This window comes from Asparagus officinalis, chromosome 8 (assembly GCF_001876935.1).
Source record: "Asparagus officinalis chromosome 8, Aspof.V1, whole genome shotgun sequence".
Taxonomy (NCBI): Eukaryota; Viridiplantae; Streptophyta; class Magnoliopsida; order Asparagales; family Asparagaceae; genus Asparagus; species Asparagus officinalis.
Window position 1 is genome coordinate 54240965 of NC_033801.1, and position 13465 is coordinate 54254429.

The 13465-nt window shown below is 38.1% G+C and overlaps 3 protein-coding genes across 4 annotated transcripts in view; 1 reads left to right on the forward strand and 2 right to left on the reverse strand.

Moving 5' to 3' along the window:
- Nucleotides 1070–1705, reverse strand: LOC109821256 (UDP-glycosyltransferase 89B1-like). The gene has a single exon (XM_020387438.1). The coding sequence runs from the start codon at nt 1703–1705 to the stop codon at nt 1070–1072; it is 636 nt and encodes a 211-aa protein (XP_020243027.1).
- LOC109821257 (40S ribosomal protein S5-like) lies at nt 2031–3463 on the forward strand (the record flags this gene model as incomplete). Its single annotated transcript, XM_020387439.1, has 3 exons — nt 2031–2128; nt 2888–3091; nt 3196–3463. Coding segments are annotated over 3 exons (357 nt in total), but the record flags the coding sequence as incomplete, so codon positions are not given.
- Nucleotides 5495–13465, reverse strand: part of LOC109822685 (FIP1[V]-like protein) — an 11857-nt gene continuing 3886 nt past the window's right edge. Inside the window, exons 3-9 of one of the 2 annotated variants that reach the window (XM_020388918.1) lie at nt 12445–12571; nt 12287–12355; nt 12068–12211; nt 11663–11764; nt 11331–11545; nt 8156–9695; nt 5495–6479 (exon numbers count right to left, since the gene is read on the reverse strand). In XM_020388918.1, the coding sequence (XP_020244507.1) occupies nt 5958–6479; nt 8156–9695; nt 11331–11545; nt 11663–11764; nt 12068–12211; nt 12287–12355; nt 12445–12571 (2719 nt within the window). In that variant the 3' untranslated portion in view covers nt 5495–5957. Of the gene's footprint in view, nt 6540–8155; nt 9696–11330; nt 11546–11662; nt 11765–12067; nt 12212–12286; nt 12356–12444; nt 12572–13465 lie in introns of both variants that reach the window. The other variant, XM_020388917.1, reaches the window with a different exon arrangement.

The following is a 13465-nucleotide window of genomic DNA, read 5'->3' on the forward strand; positions in this document are numbered from 1 at the left end:
CAAATATGTTATTGGTTGTAATTAATCATTCGCTAATTATATATCACCTCTTATTAATTATACATTTCCTCACTTTTTTTAAACCTTTGCTCACACTATTAATTTATTATGTAAGTATGTTATTTCATAGAAAATTTAAAATTTGTCCCTAATTTATCTTCACATAATATTTAAAATTCTAGAAAAATTAAAAATAAGAAAAATTCATTAGTCTTATACTTTGTGCCTTAGGATTTCACCTCTTATAAAGGATGTTACCTTTCATCTTACTAGTCTTTTAAAGTTATGATAATAGTATGAAAATAATTTATATTTATTGTAACTGAAATAGTATTAATAGTATAATAATCATAATAGTGTTTTTTAAATTAATAAATTATACTATAATTTAATAATTAAACAATTTAGTACATTATTTACTAATAATATAATAAACTAATTATTAAATTAAAATGTAGTTACTAATAGTAGTATTATAAGTATGCTATGCATAATATTATTATATTTAAAAGAGAAGAAATTATTTAATATATAATAATTATTTTAAAAAATTATGAAATAAGTAATAATTATCCAAACTATAATAATTAATTATATAGTTCTTTATGCATAATTTTATCGTATAATTTATTCACTTAAATAAAATTATAATTATTCATAATTTATATTACTATGCAAGTCATTTTATTATATTGCCATCAACAAAAAAAAATAAAAAACATAAAATAAAATAAACACGTTCTCGTGCAAAGCATGTGCACTATACTAGTTTATGTAAAATCGCAACAACCCCTTCAAATTCAATTTACGCTCACAAGCACTTGAACCCATGAATTCAATATTGTCCGTAGCATCTCCAATTGAGACGACAAAAGGATCCACTTAAGGTTTGAATATATCAAGCGATTTGCCCCTGATCTAGGGAAGTCAATTTTTGCCCATACCCATTTACCCACCTGGCCCGCCCATCACTTGGCCCGTCCAAAACCCACCCATTTAGTTAAATGGGTCTAAACGGGTGGGTTCATTTCAAATGATACTAAATGGGCACTAAATGGGCGGTGTATATTTACCCATTTGCCCGCAAAAAGAATCTCTGACCTGGACTTGCCATCAACGGGACAAAACCCTCCTTCACGGACTTGGACAGCGGGTCGCCCTTCACGTAGCCCCTATAAAGCGTCGACAGCTGATCCCACCTATAAACGGGGGAACCCGGGAGCGCCTCGAAACTGACGTCCCCGGGCTCCGGCATATCTCGCCAGAGGCAGTTGGTTATCGACAGAGCCAGCGCGCCCGAGGGACAGAACGCAATCCTCGGTACGCCGAGATCCTCCGCCAGCTTGACGGTCCATCCGGCGAAAAAGTCGGAGACGATCGCGGCCGGGGGGTTAGGCGCGGAGCGGGGCCAGGCTAAGATGGGGCCGTGGAGGTGGGAGAGGGCGTGCATGATGCGGAAGAAGGCGGGCACGGAGTGAGGGACGTCCTTGGTGTTCTCGACGCCGGGAGGGAGGGAGGGGTAGTTCGGGAAGGGGAGGACGAGGGGTTCGATGGAGGGGGAGGAGGAGAGGAGCGGGGAGAGGAGAGGGAGGTTCTTGGTCGTGACGGCGACGGTGATGGCGAGGCCGTGGCGGTGGGAGAGGAGGGGGAGCATGTGGCCCTGGGCCGGATACGGGACTACAAGGATATGAGGCGGCCTTGCCATCAGAAACTGATTTGGTCTTAGTTTGAGGGCGAGGAATTAAAAACGAGGAGCGTGTAGAGGAGAGGAGGGGGGCGAAATTTGAAGCCGGGCGGGCGTTGAGAAGTCAGATGAAAGGTACGTACCTGCTCGTCGTCGCTCCCGTCAAAAGGAAACGGGGACTTTTTGGTTGCGAGTGATGTGATCGAGCGCGCATGCGGTTGTTCGAGCGTACGACCCTCGTCGTTTCTAGAAACTGATGAGTGCGCTTTCGCGGATTAGATAAATCTGTCGCGGACAGTCCATGCCTACGAAAGTGAAATTGTATCGATGCTACGTACATATTTGACAACATAGACTTGCCATATCCCCGTTCTCTTCAAAGAAAAAGAAGGTGAAGGGTCAGAGATTCTTTTTGCGGACCGCTCCCGTTGATGGCAAGTCCAGGTCATACCCGGGACCAATTAAAATCCTGTCATGCAAAGATGTAGTTAGTTTATATGCTATGAATAATATTGTAGTTGTTTTACAGGAAAGATAAAGTTTTTGTTCAAAAAAGCAGCACATTTTATTGAAGTTATCAATTTTAGTTACTGTTAGTGAATGCAATATATTGCTAATAACTACAATAAAACTTTTATCCCAGACTTTTTGGCTGTCTTATATGTTAAGCCTAATGTTAATGATTGTCTGTAGGTTAGTAAGGCCAACTTATTTAATAGTTTGTAGTAATATTTTTAGCTTCATATCCTCTAGCTTCTATTGCTTCTGATTTCTTGAGCCGAACAGGCATATACGTGCCATCAGAAATTATTACGACAGTTTAGAACTGTGTTATAATCAGAGTTTTAAATTGACACATAAGGAAACTGTTTATTCCATGACTTTTTGAGTTGAACTTTCTTTTCTCTTTCATTTTGATTAGTAGTTGGTTGTTTTTTCTGTAAGCGTACGCTACAAAATGCTCGTATTTCATTTGGGAGCACCAATCCAGCAGAAGTGTATTTTTCCTATCTGCTTGGTTTGGTTAGCCACCAGGAGACTATGTTCTGTGTTACTTGAAAAATTAGTTAGTATTCTTCATTGTTCTTTTACATCCATTTCTAATTGCTTATAATGTGCAATATCTGTAAGTGACAAGAAGCACGCTTAACATTCTACCAAATTTTATGCAAAAGCCTCGCATGACTTTATTGGCTCTTTCAGTGGGCCGAGAGAAGATGCTACACGAATTGGTTCTGCTGGTGTTGTGCGCCGTCAGGCTGTTGATATATCTCCATTGAGGAGAGTTAACCAGGCGATTTATCTTCTCACAACTGGCGCTCGTGAAAGTGCTTTTACAAATATCAAGACCATTGCAGAATGCCTTGCTGATGAGCTCATCAATGCTGCCAAGGGTTCTTCTAACAGGTATTCACTGTACTGATTGCTCGTATTTAAGTGCTAAACTATATTTTGCATGTAGAAGTGTGTATTAAAATTATGTGAAGCTAATGAGATTGTTCTTGTGACAGTTATGCAATAAAAAAGAAGGATGAGATTGAACGAGTTGCCAAGGCCAACCGTTGAGTAGGGATGCTATGTTTGAGTGGAGATGTTATGTTTTCCCCTCGCAAATCATGCTTAAGCTTGCAGCTGATTGTATCGGCTTGGTTGTGTTTTAGACAAGTTGTGTTTTAGACAAGTTTTGTTGAAACTCGTATGATGACTTTATCTTTTTGTTATATCCCGTTGTTTGGGCAACATATACTCCTATTTTAACTATTCAGTAGAGTTTCTTAATTTGGGCAACATATGCTCCTATTTTAACCTTACAGAACATTTCACAAGCATTACTCAGTGGACGTTGTCGTTGCATGGTACGGTGGAAAATTTATTGATTAATTTTGGTTTCTGACTTCATCATATATCGTCTCTCTTGAATCATTTAGCATGTTTTCACTCTAGGTACACTATAAATCTGGGGGTATTTTTTATTAACCAGAAATTAACAGGTTTGTTTGCTTTTCTTCTTTAAGATTTTTTATCATGTTGTTTCTCGTATGAGTCTTCGAAGCATATGGTTTTGGTTACCTGCATATTGTCAGCCCGAATATAGATATGCTTTTCTTTGTCCATTCGAAGATTGAATCAGCAATCACTTTCTCTTTCATTTTTTGGGTCAGAAATTGATTCTCCTCATATAAACTGAATGATGAGCTCCAATGATTCTAGTTTCTTGAAAGGTTTAGATGAACTAAAAACCTAGGTGCATCCCCTTGATGAACTGGAGATGGAAATGATTTAGGCTATGCTCTCTTTCATAATGATGCACAGTTGCTTATCCTCTTCCTACAGTTGGCATAGGAAGCAAAGACTTCTGTGATGCCTTATTAGGAAAACTATGTTATTGTGTGCAGTTTAACATCTATATATCTCTGTGTGTGCGTGCGTGCGTGTGAGCTTGCGTGCATGGTTTAAAAAACTAACACATGTGGCTTTAAAAATAAAAATAAAAATAATATAGTTGTTCTTTTTCTTTTTTTGCAGAACTACCTGATAGAACTGTCAGCAGTGGATCACTGTTTCCCTTGAACAACAGAGACAAAACCAAGGAGGAGAACAAGCAGCTGCTGAATGATACTGCTGATAGGGTGTAACAATGAAATAGGGTATAACAATGAACATGGATTTTAGGTTTTTTGTCTTTCCTTTTTCTTTTCGGGTTTGGTGTGGTCCCTCGCATTGCAATGCTTGAAATGAATAATTGTCAGTTCAACAATTATGTGGACTCTCGAGAACAAGCAGCTGCTGAATGATACTGCTGATAGGGTGTAACAATGAAATAGGGTATAACAATGAACATGGATTTTAGGTTTTTTGTCTTTCCTTTTTCTTTTCGGGTTTGGTGTGGTCCCTCACATTGCAATGCTTGAAATGGATAATTGTCAGTTCAACAATTATGTGGACTCTCGTGAGGGGTTTGATGTTTGGTTAATATGTTTGTTATGATCCATATCCCATTAAAATTCTGTCTGTATTTTTCCTTTGATTGGGGTTATTGTGGCATTTTAAGGCGAGTTGTGATGCTTATTCATAAGACAGGTTTGCACGTTCGAAAAAGTTGTGCTCTATTTGAATTTCTTTTTGATGTGGCATAAGTGGCTTTTTGTGGCATTGGTTATTGCAATAAACAATGTATATCATTTTGCAAGTGATGTATTCATTGAGTTCTTTGTGCTTGGTATAGTAAAAAGAAAAAAAATACATGATTGGTAATTTTAATGCTATCTTGTTCATTATGTTCATGCTATTCCTGAATGGGTTATGTACATGCCTGTGCATATTTTGATAATTCAAAAAGTTTACAAAAAACCCCTTAAATTTTGCAAAAAACCCCAATAGTTTACAAAAAAACCCTAAAAGTTTATAAAAAACATCCTAAAAGTATTATACATATATAGCTACTATAGTGAAATGAGCAAATGGGCGGCCCGTTTATTAAATGGGCGAGTAAAAACCCGCCCATTTAGAAAATGTTAAATGGGCCATAAATGGGTAAATGGGCAAACATGCCCGCCCATTTATGGCCCGCACCCACCCATTTAACATCCCTACCCTGACCGTATAAACAACACAACTAAACTACTATAGTCAGCTCCATTGTCACTCCATTATGTCGGACACAATACAAAGGTTAGCATCACAATTGACATATAAGGGTCATCGGCAACGAAAAATAGCTTGGCCAGCGAATGACAATCGCCTGTGCTGCACTGCATCAGCCTTCATCCTAGGATGATCCATCTTTTTTTTTTCAACTCACCTCGGATATGAATTAAAAAGCAAGATAGAGTAATTATACATAAACTCTCACGTTTTCCATCTGCACCTCAATTTTACATTTCAAACAACAGGAAAAGAACTGAAGGGCAAACCCCCTATTGCAGCTTTATACTGCAGTGAAAGCTCGCTATTGAGAGGCTGAGCTTCAGGTTGGTGGAGTCCACCCCGCGCCTTTTGGTCCGATAACTGGTTTTAAACAGGGATACCTTCGCGTATAAATCTCCACACTATTACAAGTCTCTCCATCAATGCATACACGACACAACTCTCCCCAACAGAAATGCACTGTATCGCCCGCCATTTTAATATCAGAGCCAAGCTTTACAAATCCAGTATACATAAATAAGTTCAAAACATTCCCATTTCATCCACTGCTTCGTTGAAGAAGGCTATTCAAGAATTAGCGGATGGCCATCGATAATGAGATATAAGAATCTTCAATGGTCTTCAATTAGCTACTTGTCCACCTCCGCTTCCTAGCAGGCCGCTCAGGCTTAGCCTCAGTATACGCAGGAACTTCATTCTGCGTTATCAGCGATGCATTATTCTCTGATCTCTTGCTCGAAGCCACATCCTTCTCTCCAGGCATAGGAAGCTTGAAGCGCTCGCTCCTTCTCTTGAGCTTCTCCACAGTGTCCAGGTGTCGATCCCGATCATCCCCTGACTTGTCTGCAGTTTGATCTCCATCATTATTACCTTCGGTTATTTGCAACTCATCGATCGGTGCTAGGTCGTTACTGACGCTTTCGACATCTTTGGCTCTGGAGGAAGATGAATGCAAATTGTCTCTGGAGCTGTAGTCTCTCTCTTTGTGACTGGTCCAACGTTCCAATTTGGAACGACCCCTTTTTGAGTCGCGTTGGCTCTCGTCGTCTGAAGCAAGATCTCCTCCCCCGTGTTTCTCAGAAGAACGTGGCATCTGATTAACCCTAGAATTGTTGCTTTCTTGGTCATTTTTTCCTTTCGAGCTACCCTGAGAAAAGCTATGTTTGCATGAACTTGGGTACAGTACTGCCACCGGCATGGGACACAACTGATGTAAAAGGTAGGGTAAGGGACGTAGTATACACACACACACATAGGAATTAATAATTTACATGAGATCAATATTATTTTTCATTTACATATACTGAGAATTAAATTCCTACAACATCTTAATGTTCTTTTATTAGGTAGATTATAAATTGGAAAGCCGCATGCCTATGAACTAGATACACAAACAACCATTTAAATCATAGTTCTAAACTCGTATGGCTGAAATGAACCTGACTCATATACATCTAGTTTTATGAAGCGGATGGTAAGTGTGGAGTATACATGAATGAAGTGTATGACGAGTGTTTTAAACTAAAACATGTACTGTATAATTGAGTGCATGTATGGATAACTGTATGCATGTATCCAAGGATGTGTCAGTGTGGGTATGGGTATGTGATGGGCATGAATACGGCTTCAGATAGAAGTACCAAGGTAACAACAAACAAGGATTCTATAAAAACATTTTTAAAACTTGGTAGTCCTGAAATGAACTACTTATGAGCAAAATGGTAAGAATGCAATATCTAACATTTAATTGAAGGGTCAATCGTAGATAGACCGCTCTAGTATCATTGTTTTGAAGTTACTATCTTCTAGTTTTATTTTTACAAATGGACCCCCTGAGTGAAAAAATTTCAACTCTGTTACCCTTAGAGAAAGAGAATTATTTTTTGATAAGTAGATCCCGTGAGGGTAAAAAAGTAAAAAAGATTCACTCGGGGGGTCTATCTGCAAAATCAAACTAGAAGGGTGGTATGTTCAATCCCACAAAGGGTCTATCTGCAATTAACCCTTAATAAAATTGCCATTAAAAATGCCAAGAGCAAAAAATGTCAACCTTGAGTAGAGCCTTGTTGTTCCCTAAATAAATAACTCTAGGAGTAAGCAATTAGCGTGAGGAAAGAGAACACATGGACATGATTAATCGCCTTCTGCAATCAATATGAGATAGCATTACTACTTCAAGACACACATCGAGAGATTCTAACAAATACGTTGAGTCAATGGGTGCAGACTGCAGAGGAACTTGCCAGAAAAGAAGATATGTACAAGGTACACATTTTACAAGTTCCTTGTCATTTAATGAATCATATAGCATGCAATTACTTTCACGAGAAAATTATAACCTACAATGAAATGTCATTATTGTGGCAACAATCTAAAACCTAGTCATGAAACAAATTGAACAAATCATTTATTAGCAAAAATCAAGAATCAGTTTGTGGATTCACAGTTCCAAAAAGGCCGCAAGATATCCCAACACCTTAATGACAAACCATCCGAGTGAACAAAAAAACCCTTAAAGAATAGGTAAAATATCCAGTGAAAAAACAGATATTAATAGCATGATTTCAGTACCATCTATTTTTTTATCTTCTTTAGTTCCACCAAAAATTCAAGAATTAAATCTTCACTGCACTCATTAAAGTGAAAACAGAATTGTGCAATATGTAAGAGTAATTGGGATCTGTTTATAACCCTTTGTTTCAGCACGCAATTTATATATTCCTAATTTCCTTATAAAGTACTGTAATTCATGTTATCATGCTGGTGTAAAATGAGTTAACACTGTTTCTTTCTTAATGAATAAGGTCTAACCACTTATTGTACCTTCTCATTGCGATGAGCACTGTGGTTGTCAGACTTCCTTTTGCCGAGAGCTGCGGCTTCAGTATCCCTATTCTTCCTAGTTACCTCCCTATGCTTCTCCTTAGATATCTTCAGATCATCAGAAGCACTTAACTTTTCATGCCTCGAGAACTTGTCACGTGCATGTCCGTCTTCATGTTCTTTATATTGTGAGTCGTTTTCTTCTTCAGCTCGACCTCTCTTTGACTGCTCACCATGTCGTCTTTTATCCTTCTGCTGATAATCCTTGTCAGATGCCAAAAGTTTAGAATCACTCTTATTATTCCTTGCACCACCACTTAATGACTTATCTTCTGTAGCTCGTCCACTCCTAGAAGCTACCCGACCTTCCTCTCTTTCTGTATGCAGCAAAAAATCTTCATGAGAGTGTTTAAGTCGCTGTCTTTCATCTTTGTGCTTTGAAAAATGGTGATCCTCGGCCTTGTCTCTCATTCCACTACTTCCCTCCCTCCTTTTAAGTTCAGGATTATCATCCCTTTCCTTGTTTTGCTGGCTGGAACCTTGCCGGGCCCTATGATGACCATGCAAGGAATCTTCCTTTTCAGTTCTCTCTCTCCTTGAGTGTTCTTTATCCTTCATTCTTTTGCCTTGATGGTCATCTGAGTTGTCCCTACGACTCAAATCATCTCTTTTCCTCAGCCTTGTACCTCCTTCTCTGTTATGCCCCCTCCAGTCGCCATCATCTTTGTCAACCCTGTCACTTATCCTAACTTTACTTCGCCTAATGTCTTCATCTTTTATCCTTCTGCCGTGAGTCTCATCTTCCCTCCTCTGCCAAAAAGCACTCTCCATCTCTCTTGGCCTCTCAAAACCTTCACTCCTACCTCGAACAGGATGTACCGAGAAAGGATCAAAATCTCTGTGTGGATAAGAATGATACATAGCTTCCCGCCCTCTAGAACCCACACGCATCCTGTCCATCTCATGCCTATCTTCTCTCCCATAATTATCTTGCTGACGAAAAGGATATTCCTCTTTTTCATGGCGCCTTCTCATGTTGCTAGTTCTCCTTGACCATCCACCTTGTACTTCTTCATCACCACTTTCACGCCTCTTCTGATTGCTATTTCCGGATTTAGCTTTACTGTTGTCACTGTGTGTGATCCTTAAATCATCATCATCCACACTGTCTTGAATTGCACTTTGTTCGACTCGTGAGCTTAATTTTTGCTTCTTGGAAGAGTAAGTGATGCTCTCATCAACAAGAGTTTCGCCTGAAATTCGGATATCTGAAGTCTCCTCTCCTTCTAGTTCTCCTTTTGCTTCAACACTATTACCCAAAGCAAGCATGCCATCAAGTTCACCATCCTTCTGTTCTACACTCAGCTCCCGAGCTGTTCCCAGTGATAGTTCAGGAGTTTCCATGCTACTGCCTGGCCTTTCTTTTGGGTGATCAGCATGCTTCTTATCTTGAGAACTTTGAATAGGGATGCTATCTCTAGAGTACTTGACAATTGCACTGGAATGTCTTCCATCTGTGGCCCCGTCAGGCAACCTAAAGCTGCACATAACACTAGTTAGTTAATAACTGTCAAGAGCCTATCATATGTAAACAGATCAATTGTTCAAGAACCACAACAACTATCACAGAAGACGAATAAAAAGGAAAAACATAAAATTCAAAATATGATTTTGCGACCTTAACCCCAAATAATAATAATAATAATGATAATGATATAATAATAAATATATAATAAAAAGGGTACAGGAATGAATTTTAGACTCGAGCTCTTGTATGCATAAAATTTTCCAGCAAGACCCAGGGAAAATTGTTAGCAAGTTCTTTCTGGGTCTGCACCAGACAGTTAACTCTTTGTATCCTTGCAGAAGAGTAAGGTCAAGTGCACATTAATCAGCATATGATTATTGGGGTTAATCTGTGACTATATGTACTATGGAAGGGGAATGACAAAATACATTCAAGGAATTGACTGACTGCAAATACAGTTGCTAATGTTCAATTGGATGATACGAAGTTCTTTTGCTCAAATTGTCAATAGCAGCTACATTCAAGAGACTAACGACTAACTGGCCACAACTCATTTATAACAAGTACACACCTCTCAACAGAAGTCCTCTACCGGTCCTTGTGTTGAATGGTTGGGTGAATAAGTACCTACAAAACCACTCCACTATCTAGGCTTGCTTAACCCATTGTTTTTACAATCGATATGCAATATTTGTTGCCCCAAAATTTCGTGATGTTTAATAGTTGTTGTTTATGATATGGATAGCCTCGAATTACCCAGAAATTAATGCATGTTATTCAAAGTGGTAATCATACTTTTCAGTTTTCAGGAATATAGCTAAGGATTAGAATGTCTAGCTAGAGAAAACGAAGTTGGGATATAGTCCTACTTCATGCAAATGCACAGTAAGTCACACAGAATTGGAAGGATAGATGAGTTGAGAAAGGGAAAGGACATTTTAAGTTTCAGTGGGAAGACCTGAACGTGTCAGAAAATGGGCTGCGAAAAGTGGAAATATAGGAAAGAAGACTGGAAAGCTTTCTTTGGGAGATACTTTTGGCTTCTGCCTGCAAATCGTAGACATTTATTTCTTCAAAGGATTTTATATATGAAAGTAACCTCCTCTTTGTATGTCATACCAGACAAAATTAAACAGGTTATCTCAACCCATGTAAAAAGATGTTTTGACAGCCAAACAAAATAAAAATGAAAATTATAAATGTACACCTTGCATGACTATCTATAAGATTACTGCAGCGGGGGAAAATTTACTGTGGCAGATAAAACTGGGATTTCTGTAGCGGGAAAAAATAGGCCGTGCTTTGCACGGTGTTCACACTAGTGACTATCTATAAGATTACAACATATACTAGGGAAGTGCAATGAATGATGAAACAAGTGCAGACTAATCGACAATACGAATAATAAATGAGAATGTACATATTATGGTAAATAGTTATTATCAGCATCAAAAAGGAAAAAAGAACAAATTGATATGGGTATTATTGAGTAACTGTTGGTTCAGAATTTAAACACATTTAGCCAATCATATCTGTCAATTCACACACCATTTTCAATCATATTTCCTTTCTGGGAATAGTTACATTCAAGGTACAAAGGAGAGAAAACTACCTAGCATAAAAAACTTATCATTATTCACACTATACCTTCTTTCAGTTGCATGGGGAATCCTTCTCGATCCCATTTCCCTCTTATGACCACTGGAAGTTTGCAGAAAAGCATCATGGTATTCAGATTCACTGTGTCTATCACCTTCAGCAGCATGGACAACTTTAAGCTCTTCGTCATGTGTATGCTTGTCAGGTTGTTCAGTTGCCGTAGTATGAATTGTTGAATCCTCCATGAAATCCCGACAAACAATCTATTTTCCAATATATTTTTAGTATGCAATAACCAGTAGTGAAATGCATGAGAAGCCACAAATCTGTCAGATGCACCTAAAATAATATTACTTGAGAAAGTATGTGTTAAGTTTTACCTCTATAATTGCATCTGCATCACGATAACGTGGTGGCCTGGTATCTATAGAGGGAAGGCGTTCACCAGAACCAGTTTCAACCTGAATTGCTCTACCTGGTGGCTGATACAATGTGAAAACCAAATTAAAAAATGTTTGGAATTATAAACAGATGTCCAAGAGTAAAAGTCTTCTGAAGGAGATATTTTGAAAGTTGTACTAGAGCTAGAGGTAAGATGTGTGCGCACACAAGCACACAAACATACACAACACATACACACACAAGAAGAAGAAGAATTTTTTGGGATGTTACACTAGAGCTAGAGTAAGTGGGAGTGCGAAAGAGAGGGTCACAGACACAAAATCATGAGCTAATAAAAATTTAAAAAAGACTTTGTACGTGATGTAGAAAAAAAAAGGACTTACAAAAAGAGCTCGTACAAATGGTCTTTCCTGACCACTTAAATCAGTTTGGCAATTATCTATCTTTGCATGATTCACGTTATCAGTGGAAATATCATGATGACCTGCTGCAGCAGCAAGCTCAGGGGGTAAATCCGGATCATACTCCTGAGAGGAAAGAAAACTTTACTAGTGTTGATAGTTTGATTTCTAGTATCAGCCAACTATTCACGGAATCTGTACCTGCTGTGATCGCCCACTCTCATATACACGAATTTTGCCTTGCATGGTAGACTCAAGACGAACTTGATCCTGCACATTTTATATGCTGAAACCAAAATTAAAAAAAAAATATTGTGCTTTCCTCTCTAATACATATTGACAATAAGATTGAAACTTGCCACTTGTTTGCAATATTCTTTCCATTTGCTCTCATCCAATCCAAAATTGAAATAATCTGAAATATCAACTGTGGACTGTCTCCATGGTTTATCCTCAAAACCTTCTACGTCAACATCAAATATTGTCCTGGAAATATTAATGGTTGAGAACTAACAATTAGATTTAGTAATGAAGTCAGGTTTCAGGAAACAGATTTAGATTAAGTTTCAATACTCTGGGATTAAAAGTACGTGTATCTGGCTTGGCCACCTACCATATAAATAATGCTAATTTGAATGTTTTAGAAGAACCCTTCTCCCAACAGCTTAAGCTGATGGGGGTTGCAGGTTAACAATCTCATCAAGCAAACCAACACTTGATACTCCAGCCACATAGGCCTTTGGACCAGGTGGAAAGCTTTACCAGTATAAGCATGATATACGAGGAAAGGTATTACAAATGGAGGTCACTAACTATTTTTAACTTGCATATGGTGTAATTCAAAACCAAAACCTCTTGAAATCCAGTGTCATGTCATATCAAATAACCACTACTGAAAACCTTAAATTGATGGGCTCTGGGCTCTATTCATGTCAGTAAAGTTAATGTTTAACATTGGCCTTAGCTTGAATTTGAGTAAATAATAGATATGGGATTGGTTTGGGGCACATGAAAATTCATACATGGTATCAAAACAATCAAGGTAGTTAATCCTAGCACCAGTACATTTTTGTCAATCAAGTACAGACATCCATAATGCAAGTTATTCAATCCCCACTTAGTTAAAAACCCCAAAGAACTAGATTCAGTTTATCTTCTTTAAGCCTAGATGATGTGTTAAACAAATGCATCGACATACTTATTTCACTTTATTCAGTTAAATGGGAAATCCTACAAAAAAATAAAAAAGAAAAAGAAATAGATTTGAAGTGACTAAACAAAGCATACACTTGTATGATTAGAATCACAAACATATGTCAATACCAGAAGGTCAAAATACTTGAAAGATATTATAGTGATGACAGAATAGGATTAATACAG

What these genes read in the sequence shown, in the direction of transcription:
- LOC109821256 (XM_020387438.1), bottom strand. Translation starts at nt 1,705, where the DNA reads ATGGCAAGGCCGCCTCATATCCTTGTAGTCCCGTATCCGGCCCAGGGC.